The sequence below is a fragment of the Zea mays genome, chromosome 1, assembly GCF_902167145.1.
Source record: "Zea mays cultivar B73 chromosome 1, Zm-B73-REFERENCE-NAM-5.0, whole genome shotgun sequence".
Classification (NCBI taxonomy): domain Eukaryota; kingdom Viridiplantae; phylum Streptophyta; class Magnoliopsida; order Poales; family Poaceae; genus Zea; species Zea mays.
The window spans coordinates 287539365-287560135 of record NC_050096.1 but is presented as its reverse complement, the minus strand read 5'-3'; the positions used below and the strand labels follow the sequence as shown (position 1 = coordinate 287560135).

The 20771-nt window shown below is 43.6% G+C and overlaps 1 protein-coding gene across 1 annotated transcript; it reads right to left on the bottom strand.

Annotated features, from left to right (window-relative positions):
• Nucleotides 1-809: 809 nt before the first annotated feature.
• On the bottom strand, nt 810-8582 carry LOC100382654 (uncharacterized). The gene is given in 6 exon segments (NM_001175378.1): nt 810-1113; nt 1254-1377; nt 6671-6971; nt 7085-7133; nt 7579-7655; nt 7859-8582. Coding segments are annotated over 6 exon segments (1173 nt in total). The 5' UTR covers nt 8244-8582; the 3' UTR covers nt 810-876.
• Nucleotides 8583-20771: the final 12189 nt, after the last annotated feature.

Sequence of the window (20771 nt, the reverse complement as noted above, 5' to 3'; positions counted from 1 at the left end):
TCCTTGTCCGAGCCCGAGCCTAAACGGGCCGGGCCAGCCCGTTTAGCACGAAAAAAGCGGGCCGAAAAGCGGGCTATGCGGGCCGAAAAGCACGTTTTAGTGTAAAAAAAGCGGGCTCAACGGGCTTAGAGCTAAACGGGCCGTGCCGGGCTAGCCCACCGTGCCTAATTTCCTGTCCGAGCCCGGCCCGCTTATTCGTGCCGGGCCGGCCCGGGCCCGCATATAACCGGGCCGTGCCGGGCTCGGACCGGGCCCAAAAAACGGGCTTCGTGCCGGGCTCGCGGGCTTCGTGCTTATTGGACATCTATAGCCGTGTGGCAGGCGGTTTCAAGCCCGGTGTCGACTGCCGTGCCGGAGTCGCGCGAGCGATTACCGTGGGCTCGATGGCAGCAGCTGCGGCATTTTTTGCATGGACTGTTCTATCTATCACTCCGCCTGCTCCTGGAATTGACGACGACTTTTCTGCAGTTGGAACCTCGTGCAACGGACCGATGTCGTTGTCTTGAGCTTTTATGGATGCTAGTGTTTACATACATCGAAAATTGATGTGCTGTGTGCTAAGCCTGGCGGGCCGCAAACTGGCCTGCTAATCTAGCCTCTGTGGCCTGAAGCCCAGCAGTCCGAATCAGGATCACTAATCTCGACCTTGTCTCCAAACGTATGATGTGGCTTCCGTCCATGAAGGATACTGAAAAAGCACTCACAAACCTGCTCTCATAGATCCATTTCATTTCATTCCATGCCGTGACGAACGAACACATATATAAGGCCTAGCTAGCTAGATTATTAGCTAGCACTTCATGAATATTGACCAATCAATTGGTTAGCTCTCAGCGTACGAAACCCCCGATCGGTTTTTCTCTTTATTCGTCACATTTATTTTAGGCTAACTCCTTCCGGACGCTCCTCCGCGCTCCAGTGCCGCCTCCCGAGGGAGATCTCCAGGCTCGGCGCGCACATGTCGTCCGCCGTCTGCTGCTCCAGGCTAGCAAGAGAGGGAGAAGAAGAGCTCGCTGGGCTCGAGCAGTTTGTAGCCATGGGGTCAACACTTCCGCGCAGCCGTCCCGTGGCCAGCTGACCGTTATTATTATTTGCCTCTTCGTCTTGAGCCGCCTGATATACATATATATACATTGTCAGCTGACCGTGCATGGTGGAATTACCGCAGTCATTTTCATCTATGCCGGCAAAACTCTGCATCGAATATGTTTTAGATAACTCCCGCGGGCATTGCATGCAAGCGTTGTACGTACCTGCTGGGTATCCTGAAGCACTGCCGGTGAGAAATTGTGTTTCTGACACCGGTGCAACGACAGCGAGTCGGCAATCGCAACTCCTTTTTCCGGCACTGCAGCTGGCGCGTGGTCAGTCCTGCTCCTGTGTGCTCAACAAGTTAACAGCGCTCTTATCAGTCTCATGAAGGAGCCCACAGTACCACATGGTGTAGTAGCATAGCAAGATTGTCATATGTAAACTGTGAGTTGGACTGTTAGTCATTTAAACCGTGGTCAGGGATGCAGGCTAGCAGTCTCGGCATATGCTGCACAGAGAAGATAATGAGTAGTCTCACAGTCCAAGGCGAGTAGCGCTAGACCGCCTCCAGCAGGTCCTTTCAAACGTGTACTCTAAATCTTAGAGCACGTTGTCATTCTCTGCTCCCTTCAGTAGCGTTCTCTAAATTACTGTTCTCTAAATTTAGAGAACGTAACTGAATCCTCTATATATTTAGAGATTTTCTATCCTCTTCTCTATCCATTTGAATACTTTAAACAACCGGTTTAGTAAAACTAAAATATGTACAATACATTTGAGAGTATGACTATACTAAAAAAATGTAAGAGTATGACAAATACGTATGTAAAAAAATAAAAAATAAAAATATCTCTAATATAGGTATTTGTTTATATAGAACATGATTTAGAGGACGTTGTTTAAATAGTTATTTCATGCTCTAATATTTTTTTATCTCTTCACAAAAGTTATAGAAAACATCAGTTTATCTTTATCATATGATTTTTTTTAGTCTATATCACATTTATAAATAGTTTAAGGCTGTTTTTTAGATATATATATATGTTTTTTTGTTTGTGTCATGCTTGACAATCATGTGCCCGCCGTGCTTCGGGACGGGTCAGACCTAGCTTTTAGTATCTATGCATTGCACAACCTAGACCGAAATTATTTTGTGCCAAGCTGGCACGAAAAAAGTTAGCCCGAAGCATGATTGGGCCAGACCGGCATGGCACAACCCAACTTTCAGCTATAATGGTACACTCATGCCTAAGTTTGACTAGTTTGGTAGAAAGTTTTAGCAGTATTTGTATATTTAAATAAGGTTATTACAAAAAATAGATTTAATTGCAGTTTATTAATAAGTATATACACAGCACACATGTATATATTAAGATTCAATTAGAGTAGTATTTATTTGACCCATCGCTACAGCAAGAATACTTTGGATTCTAACACTCGCGTGCACTGCGCAGTGTCGCAGACATGCATGCAAGCACTATCTTCCACGTTTCCTTGCCCCGTGTGCTGCTTAGTGTTAATAATGTACAGTGAAGGATCTGGGGGCATGTACGCGTCTGTACGTAGCATAGGGAAACATGCACATGCCCTGATTTGTCCATACCAGGCTGCTACCACTACCAGGCCACCGGTACAACACACAGACGAACAGTACTAATTAAGCCGGCCGGACACGCACAGGGTGCTGTTTGGTTCACGAAATGTAATGTAAAGGGTAATGGTAATGGTTTACACTCGATTACTTGCGGTAACAAGTTTGAATAGTCCGGTATCAATTTTTAGTATGATATCTGATTACGGTTGGACTAAAACAAACATGATTTAACGTTATCACATACCCATTACGTTACAAATATGTGAACCAAACGGTACCCTGGTCCGGAGCACTGGCTCACTGTTCGTCTGTTCCTCGACCGCCGGCCGCCGATCCGTATTTGCATGCATGAACGAGCACTGAACATAATAACCAAGAGCCCCAGAACAACAAAGCCAAGACAGAAGCATTGTCGTTAAATTAAGAGTCCTCCATGGCTCCATGGCAAGGTAGATGAGTGGATTGCACTAGTAGAAAAAGGCTCAAAGCGTGTGTGACGATATATTTTTACAGACAGATTCGGTTATCAACCAACTGTGCTATTTTTAGTGTCGGTTCCTTAAGAAAACCGACACTAGAAATCGATTTCTACATGCGGTTTCTTAAAAAAACCGCCACTAGAAATCATGGATTTTTACAGGCTGTTTTCTTAAGGAACCGCCTGTAGAAATATGATTTCTAGTGGCGGTTTTCTTAAGGAACCGCCACTAGAAATCATTTGTATCCTTAATTTTTTGAGTTTTCCAAACGACCTCATATGACAAAGCCAGCAAAATAAAAGTTGTAGATCTATAAAAGTTATAAAACTTTGTAGTTGACAACTTTTTTATTTGAACTCATTTTGGTTCTCAAAAATTGAATCTAAGTATGTCAAATTTAAATTTTGCAAACTGCCTCGGATGAAAAAAGTGTCAAAATAAAAGTTTTAGAACTTCAAAAGTTATTTAACTTTGTAGTTGACAACTTTTTTATTTGAATTCGTTTACGGTCTCAAACAAACAATTTACACTTAAATGGTTGTAATATGTGGACAATAAAACTACAAACTAGACACAAAGCATGTCATAGATGGAGTGGTAGTGGAGGGTACGCGCGAGGGTAGGGTCGACAATTCGATTACTAACAACCGCGTAGCGCGTGAAAAATGCCGCGACTTGCGACTTCGACGGAGACAAGTGGGTGGGGTGGAGTAGGCTGAATCCTCTCCTTAAATATTTTTTTTGCTATTTTAAAAACCCGTTTAATGTTTCTAAAAATAATTTTTACTAGCGGATTTATTACGTCGACTGCTAGTGGAAATCGATTTTCATTAGCGGTTTTCTTAACTCAACCGCCAGTGGAAATCGATTTTCCACAGGCGGTCCTCGGTTACCCGCCTGTAAAATAATGATTTTTACTGGCCTCTAATACCGACGGTTCTAAAAAACGTCAGTAAAAATAGATTTAGAACTGTCACTTAGAGCTCCTTTGTAATGGTGTTGACCATGATCGCCTCAGGTGAACGGTACTGAGCACTGACCATGAGAGAGAGAGCATCAGCGGATGATGGCTCTGGGGCTACGGATGCGGACGAGGACAAGCAGAATGGTGCGTGGATGCGTGACGACACGCGGAAGAGGTCGGCAGGGGGACATATCGGCTACAGCGAAAACACTACTTGTCGCTCAGTCCATGCCTGGGATAACTACTAGTGCTCCCTCCTACTCCGGGTTCTATCAGGAAATTAGGGGGTGGATAACTGGATATATTTGTAGAGAACTAGCGTATATATATGGCCTGGGAGATATGACATGCACACACATATGCGCTTGCACAGGAGAAAGTGAAGGTATGCAGACATCTTCCCTTCTCTTCTCTACTATATATGCGACAGTAATATTGAGTATTGGTCAGCTCAAGAAAAAAAAAGCTAAAATATATATATGGATTTTTGCCTTTATATGAGTAAAAAATCCGATAATTTCTGGCATGTTTTACCTTTTTGTTTCCGCAGAATGAAAGCTGCTAGCTGCTTGCATTGCCCTGAAGATGGTTTAGCCTGTGCATAATGTGGGTTTGACAATTACTTCCCTCCCTACCACAAATGATTCAAACCTGCTAGAGATGTTCCTCTAAAGAAATCTAATTAATACTAATCCATAATGTTGGGACGATAGACCGGACAAATGGCCTTCTTAGACGACTCAAGTGGTGGTGTGTTTGGTTAATCGAAGGTAATAAAATGGAAATGCTAATGCAATGGGATCCCAGCGCGATTCGTTGCAATGCAATGATTACCTTGTTTTGTTTGTTTGCAGCTCTGGAGTTCGATGTCGCGCACCATGGAGTTGCAAAGCGCCGGAGTTCGACGCTGCCTATTCGCTGTATCGTTTTCTAATTACCCGGGGAGGACCGGTAACAAGTTTCTACAGGACTGGTATTAAACCAACGACTCAACATGCATGCAGCCAGAGTTAACTATACAACGGGCCCATTTGCTGCCTCTAAGTATATATTCTTGGATGGATATCTTTTGGCTCTAACGATATTATTATAATAACTCATGGGTAAGGTTATGGGTACAATAATGGAAACTTGGATGGATATATCTGGATGGATATATCTACATATCAACGTCTTTTTAGATTATCTCATGTATAATGACATGCAAGTTTTTTATATGATATGGAGGAGAGATATATAAGTGAAAGGAAATAAATGCGCATAGGTCATTATTGTTTCATGGACCAACCATCTTGTGAGTAAGAATTTAGAACTACGAGGCAATGTTTCACTATATTGTTTGGTTTGAGAAACCACTCCATCCAAAATAAGGTGGTGCAGTATGGATCAATGTATTTCTCAAATTTGGTGGGAATGATCTCATTCCTAATATTAGTACTAACTAACTATGAGGAATGAGGTTGTGATGGATCAACTCATGTTATTCCATAAACCAAACAAAAAAAGTGAGGAGTAAGAAGATGATGAATTAGCTCATTCTCAAACCAAACACCCTATATATAGGTCTCGTGGTTATGTGAATATATGAATCGTCTGTATATGAGACAACACAAATATACTTGCATATGTACCCTTGAATTTCTGTTATTTGATTTACAAATGGCAAAAAAATCTGCCGGGTGATGAGATTTATCTGCGGAGAAAATAATGCCAAACATTTTTTTTAAAAAAAAAGCAAAGAAAACAATGCAGAACATTTCATGCAGATAGTGTTTCACAAGCTGTATACTAGCAAGAGATAAATATAATTCAGTTGGAGGATGTAATTTGATGTTAATTAGGTAAGTCTGTAAGCACTAGAGAGAGTTTGTAATGCTTATGCACTGCCTTTCCAAAACAGCTGGATTTGAACTAGGGAACATGTAGGGATGGCAACGGGTTTGAAACCCGCGGGTAAATGGTTTTCAAACCCGCCTCCGCGGGTTTAATATTAAACCCGCACCCGTACCCGTTACCCGCGACGGGCACAATATGCTACCCATACCCACGACCCGCGGGTGCCACAAACCCGGGGGCACATAATTATACACATATATTTATACATATATCATCTATATATACATATATTTATACACACATATAACTATACATATACAAATATGTATATATATAATATACACACATATAAAATTACATATATATATATATATATATATATATATATATATATATATATATATATATATATCCATTGCGGGTACGCGGGTTTGCGGGCACGGATATAACATTTTCATACCCGCGAGAAAAAACCCGTCGGGTTGAGAATCAAACCCGCACCCGTACCCGCGGGTACAAACTCACACCCAAACCCGCACCCTATAGGGTTTTTACCCGCGGGCACGCGGGTAAAATGTGCCCGTTGCCATCCCTAGGAACATGTGTACTGAGACAGCCAGACCAATGTTAAATATCATCTGGGTCAGCCAGCACCAGCAGCAGAGAAGCGAACTGTATATATAACGTACCGTGGGATCGCAGTAACAATAGCGAGCAGCCGAGCAGATAAGTAAGAGATGCAGTGCAGGTGACATGGAGACAGACCTCGGGGGAATGGGTGGAGGAGGTGACGGTGCTGCTGCTCCTGCCGCCGCCAGTGGAGCAGTTGCTGCTGGCGCACAGATGAAGTGAGCAGCGGAAATTGTAGTCGCCGTAGCAGGCGGCGCAGAGCCCGCCGAAGGAGAGCTGCAGATCCCAACCATGTCGTCACATGCGGACACCGGTACCGCTACCGCGGCCCCACCACCACCTCCTCCTCCTGCTGCTGCTGCCACTGCCGCCGCCGCAGCAGCGTCCTTCGCTGTCGCCGTCGTCGTAGTCCTCTTCACCGGCGGCAACGCCTCGCCTGTGAACACAATGTTCGAACGATCGGTCACTGCACGCCCCCCGCTCGGCATGAAATAGCTAGGACTACGAAGTCCATGATCTATGTGTGGATACATATACACACATATATACCTGTAGCTATGTGCAACGATCTGTCTGTGCTCTTCACTGTCCTGTACATCTGCAAAACAAGGGGGCCCGGTGACAGCGGTTAGTTTTGCGATGTTCTTGCGGGCCTGCGGCATGGTGATGTGTGGTTAGTTTTCTTTGTCGTGTGTGTGTGTGCGCGCGCGCGCGAAGGTGCACGGTGAAAGTGTCACGTGTCTTGTTTGTGACTTGTCGTTCGTTCCATTGCGGCCAAGCGCTACGTAGATGCCGTTTGTTTGTCACCTAGCACTTGACCAAAAGATTCATTCACCAGCGCATGGACAGATTAGTTTGCCAACAGTAAGAACACCACCAGAAGTGGTGGAAAAAAACAAAAAGGAGAGTTTTCTTCTTCTTCTTCTTCGCTTGTGTGTGTATATATGGCGTGGTAGACTACTGGTAGCTTACTTGTGTGAAATTATATATATGGATGATGTGTATCCCGTTCATTTTTTTTCTTAGCTTTCTTCTGCACATACCTGGAGGTGGCTCTTGACATGTGCTAGCGTTAGATCCTTGACATTCATCAGCTCCAGCACCGACTTCGGCGTCGCTCCTGCCGGCAGTCAGCGAATGGGCGAGCGGCGGCCAAAAGAACGGATCGCGCGCGCAAGCAGAAAAGACCGTTAGTGAATTCAGCACAAATAATAAAGTACTTATTCAGAAGGGAATGGGGATATGATGCAAAGCATGCATATCGGATCATATGCCGAGCGATTAGCGTAGCGCACGTGGGGAGGACGGCATATAATTGCTTACTCTCATGGCCGCCGAGGAGCCCGACGGCGTGCACGAAGCGCGCGTGGAGCGCGGTGGTCCAGCGCATCCGCGGCGCCCGGGCGCTACGCTTCGATTTCGATCCGGCGGGCAGGGATGAAGAACCGGCCGCCGCGCGCTTGAACGCGCATCCCTGCGGCGGCTGGAGGTGACCTCGACGTCCGGTCGCGTCGTCGTTGTCGCCACGCGCCGGCGTGGCGAGCCCCAGGCTGAGGCCCGGCGGCGGGGGCTCCGCGCCGGAGCTAGGGTTTGCGAAGAGCCCTACCTCGTCGCTGCTTCCTTCGGAATACGTCGCCGGTGCGTCAGATGCCGCAGCGGCCGGCGGGCTTATCTGGAGGGAGAGATTCGGTAGGTTCCTTCGCAGCATTGGGAGACGATCAAGCAAACGGAAAGCCACGGTGTTGCAGCTGTGTTCTTCCACGATCAAATAATGGAGCACGGCCGGACACACCAAGTTCCTAGCAATCTGCTACTTCTTGTGATCGTCGAGTGGTCATATACTTTTGTCGAATCAAGCGGAGTCCACGGAGGGGAGAATCGGAAGGAGTTATATCTGCGGTTGGCCTGGCTGGCGATCGAAGAAGAGGAAAGAAGATTGAAGAGAGAGAGAGAGAGAGAGAGAGAGAGAGAGAGAGAGAGAGAGAGAGCAAAGGAAAGGAGACGAAGAGAGAGATGGCAAAGTCAGGACAGTGGTGCAGTCACTGAGAAAGAGAAAGAGTGAGGAGTGCGGATGGTGGATTTGAGCAAAGTGGCAAGTGAAAAGGAGAGAGAGAGAGAGGGGAAAAGGAGAGGCTCGGAGCCTGTGGCGTAGTGATGAGGGGCAAAAGAAGATGTGGTGATTAGGTCATGAGTGGGTTATGATTTGGTCCCTTGGGAATGCTGCTTAAACAAGCGTCTATGTAAACTTTGGAGGGCAGGGTGTATGTGTATATATATATGTACTTGAAGGCTACAGGTGCTCTTCCTGACCTTCATGTGCAATCTGACAAAGGGAACGCACGTAACTGTAGCGATATGATGGTGGTCGATCTGAAATTAAATGTTCAAAACGCAGTTCGTCTCTCCTATGTACCATTGACTAGAAAACAAGTGGCACGGCGGCGTTGGCGCCCCATCGTCGTCCCTGTAATGGCAGTGTTCATTTGTTAATTTTGTGTAGGATAATAACACGAAAAAAATGCTAGACTTACATGCTCATATTATCTCTAGTGTTTGAATTGGACGGGTTATCTGTATCTGCATGTCGTGATGTAGATTCATTTGGAACTATCTGTCTTCAATTACACAAGACCAGACCAGTTATTCAAGTTTGCACTTTGCAGTGTAAATTGGAGAAACGATAATAGAGGATGCTTAGATTGTAAATGTGATCACTGTGTAGAAAGTATCTTAAGTTGTCTATCAATATAAGAGGAAAAAAAACAAATGTATCAAACACAAATATCAGCTGCAATATAATTACCTAGAATGAAAAAAGAAAATCTAGATAATAAAGAGGTCATGTGATCGAGCATATAGATTAGTTAGCAAGCTGCATACTATTTGCATACAGACCTGGGTACGAATAACGGAACCGATCTAGTTTAAAGCTCAGGCTGAGTTATTATTGAGCGTGTAATTAAATGTATGATGATTTGTGTTTACACCAAACGGTATATTAACATTTATGTTAGGGGTACCCAAAACGCTCTAACGATGTAGACGCTAACATATGAGTCTGACTAACTCGCACTCGGACACTGGTGAACTCGGCCCACCGGTCAGAACTAGATCAACACACATGAAAATATAAGAGAAGATGATGATTCATGATAAGAACGTATTTGTAACAATAGTATGTCCCGATCTATATAAGAGTTCTCACGTAAATATAGAGATAGATCTCATTTAATTTCAGGAGGAATCGTTCTAGATCGATCTCCATCCTTATATTGTTGATGGCTAAATAAGCATTCTGCAACAAACTACCTCCCTTCTTGCACTATAAAAAGGAGGGCCAGTGTTAGAGTATGTGTAGAGAAGGGTAGAATGGTAGGGGAAGAACAGAGACAGCCGCCAGGAAGAGCAGAGGTGAGTTTCCTTCAGATACAAGTTTTTTGTTTGTTTTCTTGTTACCCTCTCTCTCCACACTCGCATTACATATACTTGGTACGCAAGAAGATACTTAGCGCCATTCTGGCCCACTAAGCCTTACATTAGCCCGTCGGGCCCGTTCACTTTTACGTGGCCCAGGTTTCTTTGGTTCTGTAGTCTTTCCACCATCTTCCTTGTCCGCAGGAGCCTGACAGCTTGCTTCCTTTGACATTTGATCACCCAGTGTAGTAATGGTAGTGCTGACATTCCCCCCTGGAAGGAAACCTACTTGACCCCAAGCAGGCGCACCTGGAAATGCCTGATGAAGTGTTGTATAATCTTCCCATGTCGCCAAGGATGTAGGCATACCAGACCATTTGACCAAAATCTGAAGAGAACCATCTGAATCCAGTCGACGGCGAAGAATCCTTTCTGGCACTTGAAGACCCTCCAATCTGACTCGTAGCTGAGCAAGAGGAGTGGATGCTGGAACAACCCGCTTTAATTGTGAGACATGAAATACGGGATGAATAGCCGATGAGGAAGGTAGAGCCAGCTTGTAAGCCACAGTGCCAACTTTGCATAGAATCTGGAAAGGGCCAAAGAAACGGAACGCCAACTTTTGATTGGCGCGCGGTGCAAGAGAAGATTGGACATACGGTTGCAGTTTCAAATACACCATCTCACCCACTTCAAAGGATCGCTCACAACGTTTTTTGTCAGCCTGTGTTTTCATACGACGCTGAGCCCGGGCTAAATGTTGCTTGACAAGGTCAGTCATCAGCCCTTTTTCCTGAATCCAATCTTGCAGAGAAGACACTGGAGAAACAGAGGAGGCATCCACACCAAAGTGTCGGGGAGCATAACCATATAATACTTGGAAGGGTGAAAAACTCAATGCTGAATGCCAACTAGAATTGTACCAAAATTCGGCCAAATAAATCCACTCCACCCATTTGTTAGGGCAAGCCTTCACAAAGCACCTTAAAAATGTCTCCAAGCATTGGTTAACACGTTCAGTTTGGCCATCAGATTGTGGATGATAAGCTGAACTCATGTTAAGAGACACACCAGCTAAGAAAAATAAGGATTTCCAGAGGAGACTGGTGAAAATTCTATCTCTATCAGAAATAATAGCATTCGGCATACCATGCAATTTGTATATATGTTGCATAAATACCTTGGCGACCCCAGCTATAGAAAAAGGATGTTTGAGAGGAATGAAATGGCTAAACTTGGAAAACTTGTCCACCACGACGAGAACACAGTTCATACCGCCAGAGATGGGTAACCCTTCCACAAAGTCAAGGCTAATGGTCTGCCAAGCTCCTGCAGGTACTGGCAAAGGTTGGAGAAGCCCTGGATAAGGAGATCTGTCCGGTTTGGCTTGAAGACACACAGAACAAACCGACACAAACTGCTGGACACTCTTCTTAAGCCCAGGCCAGGCAAACAGGTGTTTGATACGTTGGTATGTAACAGGAATTCCAGAATGGCCTCCAACAGGCGAGTTATGCATGGAAGAAAGAATAGCCTGTTGTAAAGGAACATTATGGCCAACCCACACACGCCCTTTGAATCGCAGAATGCCATCCCGGAGGGAAAAATTTGGAACAGCTGAATTGTCGACAGCCAATTTGGTCAACAGAACCTTGGTTTCCTCATCCTGTAAATAACCGTCCATAAGAGACTGACACCATTGTGGCATTGCGACAGATAGAGCACAACAAGAATTTGTGTCATGAGCCTTCCTGGAAAGAGCATCAGCCACTCTGTTATCAGTGCCCTGCTTATAAATGATCTTGTATTGCAGACCCAATAACTTGGTAAAAACCTTATGTTGCCATGGTGTGTTCAATCGTTGTTCATTAAGATGAATCAAACTTTTCTGATCGTTGTAAATGATAAACTCCCCATGCAAATGATAGGATCTCCATTGTTCTACTGCCACTAGAATAGCAAGATACTCTTTTTCATAGGCTGAGAGACCCTGCGTTTTCGGCCCCAAAGGTTTGCTAATAAAAGCAAGAGGATGGCCTTCTTGAAGGAGAACAGCACCTACCCCTGTGTGACAAGCGTCAGTCTCAATACAAAAGACCTTAGCAAAATCAGGAAGGGATAGAACTGGAGTCGTGCTCAAACAATGCTGCAAAGTAGCAAATGCCGACTCATGAACAGAAGTCCACACATACATGACGCCCTTCCTCAAGAGATCAGAAAGAGGTTTAGCAATGATGGCAAAGTGTTTAACAAACCGGCGATAATAACCAGCAAGGCCTAAGAAGCTGCGTAACTCCTTGACATTAGAAGGACTTGGCCAATTGCGAATAGCTTCCACTTTGGAGGGATCAGTAGCGACTCCTGCTGCACTAATGACATGTCCAAGATACACTATGGAACATGCAGCAAAAGTGCATTTACTGCGTTTGACATACCACTGGTCCGACTGGAGCAATTTGAAAACTTGATGCAAATGATCAATATGTTCTTCAAACGTTTTGCTATAAACAAGGATATCATCAAAGAATACTATAACACACTTGCGCGACAATGTTGACAGTGTAGTGTTCATGGCGCCTTGAAAAGTACCAGGAGCTCCAGATAACCCAAAAGCCATCACCAGAAACTCGAAATGTCCATGGTGGGTCTAGAAAGCAGTTTTATATTCCTCACCAGCCTTCAACCTGACTTGATGGTAACCAGAGAGGAGATCCAGTGTAGAGAACCAGCTAGCACCTGCCAACTCATCCACTAATTGCTCAAAAATAGGTATAGGAAACTTGCTCTTAATTGTCAAGGCATTCAGATAGCGATAATCGACACAGAATCGGAACGAACCATCTTTTTTCCGGACCAATAAGACGGGAGAAGAAATTACCGAGTAACTGGGTCTAATGATGCCAGACTTGAGCATTTCAGCTACCTGAGACTCAATCTCATCTTTTAGAGCAGGTGGGTACCTATATGGCCTGATACTGACAGGTCTTGCCCCAGGAACAAGAGGTATAGAATGGTCACAATTTCGAACAGGAGGTAATGGAGTAGGTACCGAGAAAATCACTGAAAACTGATCGAGCAGTTCAGCAACAGCAGGATGAAGGGAAGCCTGTACAGATTCTTGCAACACAGCAACATGGATGAATAAGTCACCAGGGACGTTCTGAGATGTGCCTTGCAACAAAACTGTTGTTCCTTGATAAGGTATTGAAAGCATCTAGGCCCCTGGTTGGTTTTAGTGATTAATGACAACGTAATATTATATGTGACTAACGTGTGTTTTGCAGAGACAAATGGTAAGTTAGGTCGCATGACAGGTAGAAGTACTACAACGGTGAAAACAATCCCGGAAATAAGAACTCGAAGCGACGGCTAAAACGACGGAACAAAAGATGAAGGTCTACGGAGTCCGAGTGTCAAGGAGATGTGGACACTCGCGATTTAGTTAGGTCTTTTATTCTCTTTTAGCCGTACTATAAAGAGGGGTTGTCGATGAGTAGTTTGACCAAGAGAGTTCTAGTGTAGTGTTGGTGCACAATCACACTCATATACAGTGCTAGGTGTCACTCTAGAACTCACACACAAGTTAGAGCGAAAACCGATTTGAAAATCAGCAAAAAAAAAAGACTTACTGTTTCTGGCTTTGGGGCACCGGACTGTCCGGTGTGCACCGGACTGTCCGGTGCACCCTCTGCCAGGTGGGGCCAGGCTGGTCCGCGGCAGTGTTTTTACCTTCGCAGAAACCCGAGAGCGCAGAGTCTGAAGTTGAATTTTAGTGGCACACCGGACACCGCACCGGACTGTCCGGTGTGCACCGGACAGTGGACTGTTCACTGTCCGGTGCGCCATGAGTCCAACGGCTAGCTGTCAGAACTAGCCGTTGGAAGTGACCGTTGGCGCACCGGTGGCGCACCGTTGGCGCACCGGTGGCGCACCGGACTGTCCGGTGCGCCATCGCGCAGAGAATTGCCTGTAACGGCTAGTTGGTGGGTGAGGGCTATTTATACCCCCTCCACCCACCATATTCAATGTCTTGCACTCCACATTTATTCCAGCACATTGGTAGAGCATTGCAAGCACCAAAAGCCTAGTGAGGAGATTAGAGAATCATAATCCGCGCTTGTTCCTCATTAGCGCTAGTGAGAGCCACCTAGAGCACACACCACTTGCATTAGGCTTCTCTTGGTCAAGCGAAAGTCTATGGCTTGTTACTCTTGGTGATTGGCATCACCTAGACGGCTTGGTGGCGTTGGGAGCTCGGTGATCACCGTGAAGATCTTGTTGGTGACCCGACTCAAGTTTGTAAGCGGTCTCGAGGGATCCACCGCGCCGGAGTGGCAAAGGATCATCTCGTAGTGAGCACTTGGTTCTTGCGAGGACCAAGGGGGAGCGATACCCTTGCGCGGGTGCTCCAACGAGGACTAGTGGAGAGTGTCGACTCTTCGATACCTCGGGAAAAATTGGAGGAGTCTTCTAAACTTTGCTTTACATTCCGCACTTAATTCAAGCTCTTTACTTTGTGTATTTGTTTAGCAAGTATTTGAAGCATTGTCTTAGCCTTGTTACATTTCTAGTATTATTTTCTTAGTGCTAGTTGTTGGGGTGAAGTTGGGCTCTTGTTTAGCTCTTGCTTAGGTTTTAATTAGTGTTGATTTTTAGAAAAGCCCAATTCACCCCCCCCCCTCTTGGGCATCGTGATCCTTTCAATTGGTATCAAAGCCTTGTTGCTCATAGATTAGCTTAACCGCTAGAGTTACGATGTCCGGTGGGGATGGACCTCCTCCCGTTTTTGATGGTGACGATTTTCCTTATTGGAAAATTCGTATGGAAGCATACTTAGAGGCTATAGACATTGGTGTCTATAAAGCCGCCACACAAGGGTTCCCCGAACCTAGAGATCCCACAAATCTTGTAGGTGATGAGTTCAATTATGAGAAATGGAATGCTAAGGCCAAAAACACCCTTTTTAGAGGCCTTTGCAAAGATGTGTTCAATAGAGTAAGGAATCATAAAAATGCTCATGATTTGTGGATGGACATTTGTGCTCTACACGAAGGAACTAGAAGTGAACGTGAGGAAAGATATCACATAGCCATGCGAAAGTTAAATTCTTTTGAAATGCTTACTAATGAAAATGCAAATGCTATGTACTCACGACTTAATATTCTTGTAGAGGAAGTCAATGGATTGGGGCTTACTCAAATCTCACAACCGGATGTTGTGAGGAAGATTCTTAGTGTCCTCCCAATAGACAAATATGGACACATTGTCACTGTGCTACATCAAATGGATCTTTCAGTTACCACACCTACACAAATTTTGGGAAAGATCAATGCCCATGAAATGTACATGCACATCAACAAAGAAGAATCATCTTCCAAAAGAAAGGATTTGGCTCTCAAAGCAAATCATGAAAGAAAAGGAAAAGCAAAAATACAAGTTGAGGAAGAATCCTCAAGTGATGATGACCTTGATGCAAACATTGCCTTGATGGTAAGGAAGACCACCAAGATGTTGAAGAAGCTAAATAGAGAAGGCATCAAATTTGATTCAAGAAAGAAGAAGTTCTTTTCCAACAAAAGAAAGCCCATTTCTGAGATGGACTGCTACAACTGTGGTGAGCTTGGTCATCTTGCTCATCAATGCAACAAGCCCAAGAAGAACAAGTTCAAGGGCAAGAAAGAAGATGACAGCGATGATGAAAAGAAGGAAAAGAAATTCTTCAAGAGGAAGGATGGAAAGCAAAAGAGGTTTCACAAGAAGAAAAATGGAAAGGCATATATTGTTGGCGACTGGCTCACCGACATCGAATCATCAAGTGGGTCTTCTTCAAGTGAAGAAGAGAATGATGAAAAAGTTGCTGCCATCGCCGGGGACTTCTCTTCACCACCACCATCGCCATCATCCACTTCTCACCTATGCCTCATGGCTAGGGGTGAACGGAAGGTACAAAATGATATTAATATTGATGATGATAGTGATAGTGATAGTGATAGTGATGAAGAATTTGCTTCACCTTCATATGATGAGTTAGCTGACTTACTTAAAGAATATACTCAAATCATTAGAAAGTCAAAAGCTAAATGTGATAGGTTGAAAAATGAAAATGAATCTTTAAATACCAAGTATGACATAGTTATAAAGGCTAGTGATGAAATAAAAGAAGAAAATAAAACTATGTCATCAACTGTAAATGAGCTCACAAACTCCCTAAAAGATGCTAAGGAAAAATATGACAAATTAAATGAAGCTAATAGGGAGTTGCAAAATAGACTAGTAAAGATCAAGGAAGACTATACTCAAATTAAATTTGATCATGACAATCTTCTTGTTGAAAATGAACTTTTATCTTGCAAAACACATGAGGCTATTAACCCTGTTGTTAAGCTTGATGTAGCAACCTCATGTGATGACTTGATTCAAGAAGAGCAAACTAGTCTACATGCTGAATTGACTGAAAAAGTTGAAGTCCTGACTTTAGACAACCAAAAATTGAAGAATTACTTGACTGATGCAACTACTAGAGGAAAAGTTGCTATTGAGAACAATGATTTCAACAATGAGTTGGCAGTGGATAATCAAAGGCTTAAGAATGAGGTCAAGAAACTAAAAAGTGAAAATGAACATCTTGCAACAAGTGTGCAAAAGTTCAACAAGGGTCACTACCTACAAAATGAGCTGCTTATGAACACTGTTATGAAAAATAACAAGAGTGGTATTGGATACAATGCTTTTGTGCAAAAGAAAGCTATCACTCAATACAAGCCAAAGCAGACTCACAAGCCTATCAAATGCTTTGAGTGTGGAAATGAAGGTCATTTTGCCCACAACTGCAAAGCTAAACCACCAACTCCCTTGCCTAAGCACTCAAGACCATTTGCTTTCAATGCTCACTATGTTCTAAGAAAGGTTGCAAATGGAAAGATTAAGGTTACATTCCTAGGTCCACCAAATAAGAGTAGACCTAGACAAATCTGGGTGGCAAAGTCCTTAATTGAGAGAGTCACTGGTCCTATGCAATATAGGGCCCTCAAAACTCAAGCTTGAATTGTCTGTGAATGTAGGTGAACTACAAGACCGGTGGGAGCCATTGGGTTATTGACAGTGGATGCACACAACATATGACAGGCAACCCACGGATGTTCACCTCATTAGATGAGAATGTTGATGGCCAAGATAAAATCACATTTGGAGACAACTCAAAAGGAAAAGTGCAAGGACTTGGCAAGGTGGCAATCTCAAATGACTTATCAATATCAAATGTTCTCTTAGTTGCACCCTTGAGCTTCAATTTATTATCAGTGGGACAACTCTGTGATCTTGGACTTCAATGCTTATTCACTCCATCAGAGGTTATTGTAACAAAAATGGATGATGAATCAATGGTATTCAAGGGATTTAGATACAACAACCTCTACTTAGTGGATTTCACTTCAGAAGATGCAGACTTAAGAACTTGCCTCTTCACCAAAGCTTCTCTTGGATGGCTTTGGCATAGGAGGCTTGCACATGTTGGGATGAGCACACTCAAGAAGGTATTAAAGAAAGATATGGTTAGAGGATTAAAGGATGTGGTGTTTGAAAAAGACAAGCCATGCAGTGCATGTCAAGCTGGAAAGCAAGTTGCTAATACACATCCTACTAAAGCTTTCATGTCAACATCAAGGCCACTGGAACTACTTCATATGGATTTATTTGGACCTACAAATTATGTCAGTGCCGGTGGCAACCTCTACTGTCTAGTAATTGTTGATGACTTCTCAAGATACACTTGGGTGTTCTTTCTCCATGACAAATCTGAAGTTGCATCTATATTTAAGAAGTTTGCCAAGAAAGCACAAAATGAATTTGATTGCAAGATTAAGAAGATTAGAAGTGACAATGGCAAAGAATTTGACAACACCAACATTCATGAGTACTGTGATGAAATTGGGATCAAGCATGAAGTATCTGCCACATATACACCTCAACAAAATGGAGTTGTTGAAAGGAAAAATAGGACCTTGATCACCCTTGCAAGAACAATGATTGATGAGTATAACACACCGGAGAGGTTTTGGGCCGAAGCTGTCAACACTGCTTGTTATGCATCAAACAGGCTATTTCCTCACCGGCTACTTGCGAAGACTCCTTATGAACTGCTAAATGGGAAAAAGCCAGACGTCTCTTTCTTCCGGGTATTTGGGTGCAAATGCTACATTTACAAGAAACGCCATCACCTAGGGAAGTTTCAAAGACGTTGTGATATTGGTTTTCTTTTGGGTTATTCATTAAAGTCCAAAGCATATCGAGTATTCAACCATGCCACTGGCGTGGTAGAAGAAACATATGATGTGGAATTTGATGAGACTAATGGCTCCCAAGGAGCACTTGAAAATCTTGATGATGTAGGTGATGAGCCACTTAGGGAAGCAATGAAGAACATGCCTATTGGAGCTATCAAACCAAAAGAAGATGAAGAAGAGGTGCAAATCATTGACATGCCTTCTTCATCAAATGTACCACAAGATGATGAAAAAGATGAGAGGCATGCAAATGAAGATACATTTGTCTCTCATGAACAAGCAAGGGTACAAGCCGAAGATGTTGATGCTCCAGGATCTTCTTCCCAAGTGGTTGACAGGAGAAACTCATCACTACTTCAAGCTCATCCTCAAAACCAAATCATCGGGAGTCCTTCACAAGGGGTTATTACTCGATCACATAGACATGCTAATTTTATTGAACATCACTCTTTTGTTTCTTGTGTTGAGCCTACTTGTATAGATGAGGCGCTACAGGATCCGGACTGGGTGAATGCCATGCATGAAGAACTTAACAACTTCACCCGTAACGAAGTTTGGACCCTGGAGAAGCCCCCACAAGATGCAAGAATCATTGGAACAAAGTGGGTGTTCAGAAACAAACAAGATGATCAAGGTGTGATTGTAAGGAACAAGGCAAGACTTGTCGCAAAGGGATTCTCTCAAGTTGAAGGCTTAGATTTTGGAGAGACCTTTGCACCGGTTGCTCGACTGGAAGCCATCCGTATCCTACTTGCATATGCATCATGCTATGATATAAAACTTTATCAAATGGATGTAAAAAGTGCATTTTTAAATGGCTTCATAAATGAACTTGTATATGTTGAGCAACCGCCTGGATTTGAAGACCCTAGATATCCTAACCATGCTTACAGGTTGTCCAAGGCGCTTTATGGGCTAAAGCAAGCTCCAAGGGCTTGGTATGAGCGTCTTCGCGACTTCCTCATCAAAAAGGGCTTCAAAATCGGGACTGTCGACACAACTCTCTTCACAAAGAAACATAACGGTGATATTTTCATTTGTCAAGTATATGTTGATGATATAATCTTTGGCTCGACAAATGACTATCATTGCAAGGAATTTGGTGAGTTGATGTCGAAGGAGTTCGATATGTCAATGATTGGTGAGCTAACATACTTCCTCGGCTTTCAAGTCAAGCAAATGAAAGATGGTAACTTTCTCTCACAAGAGAAGTATACCAAAGACTTGTTGAAAAGGTTCAACATGGAGAAGTGCAAACCAATCAAGACCCCCATGCCTACAAATGGACATCTCGACTTAGATGAGGGAGGTAACCCGGTTAATCAAACTCTCTACCGTTCTATGATTGGTAGTTTATTATACCTTACCGCATCTAGGCCCGATATTATGTTTAGTGTCTGCATGTGTGCTAGATTTCAATCTAATCCTAAGAAAGCTCATCTTCGCGCTGTTAAGAGAATTCTTAGGTATCTCAAGCACACCACAAGCGTTGGTCTGTGGTATCCCAAAGGAGCTACTTTTGATTTAATTGGCTATTCCGATTCGGATTATGCCGGTTGCAAAATTGATAGGAAAAGTACTTCTGGGGGATGCCATCTGCTTGGTAGATCACTAGTTTCATGGACATCCAAAAAGCAAAATAGTGTTGCCTTGTCAACTGCCGAAGCGGAATACATTGCCGCAGGTGCTTGTTGCACACAGATTTTATATATGAAACAAACTCTTCTAGACTATGGCGTAGTTCTAGAAAAAGTACCTTTGTTGTGTGATAATGAGAGTGCTGTTAAAATTGCTAATAATCCTGTACAACACTCTCGCACCAAGCACATTGATATCCGTCATCACTTCCTTAGAGATCATGTTGCTAAAGGAGATATCATTTTAGAAGGAGTGAGGTCGGAAGATCAATTAGCGGATATTTTCACTAAGCCACTTGATAAGACCCGCTTTTGCATGTTGAGGAATGAACTAAATATCCTTGATCTCAGAAACTTTATGTGAAATGTCAAATGGTGTTGTCACTTGCATTGCATATTTAAATTCCTTGTATTGCATCTAGGACTTGTCTAACCTAGTTGAGATAACCGCCAACAAAGCGAGTGAAAAAGCTTAACTCGGGTCAAACTTGACAAGTCTTAGTTTTTAAGCTTTTAGCACTTAAATTCTTACTTTTTATGCAATTATTGGTTCTTGAAATATGCATGAGGTACTGCACTTAGGGGGAGTATTCAAAACTCAAATCACTCTTGAAAACCCCTAGTGCAAGCCAAAATGCAAATTTCACCATTTGCCTATTTTCTCTAAAAATTATCTAGCCTATGGCAAAATATTTTGAAAAGTATATGAGGGTGCCAATACCTGTCCCAACAAGTGTTATTTTGTGTGATTATAAGTTGGGATTTGGTTTGGTTGGGAGTTAGATAGAAAAATTCAAAATTTTCCAAACTCTCCTCTGTCTGGGCTCACCGGACAGTCCGGTGTGCACCGGACACTGCACTGTGCAATGTCCGGTGCACCGGCAGCCGCGCGCTAAAATCCAC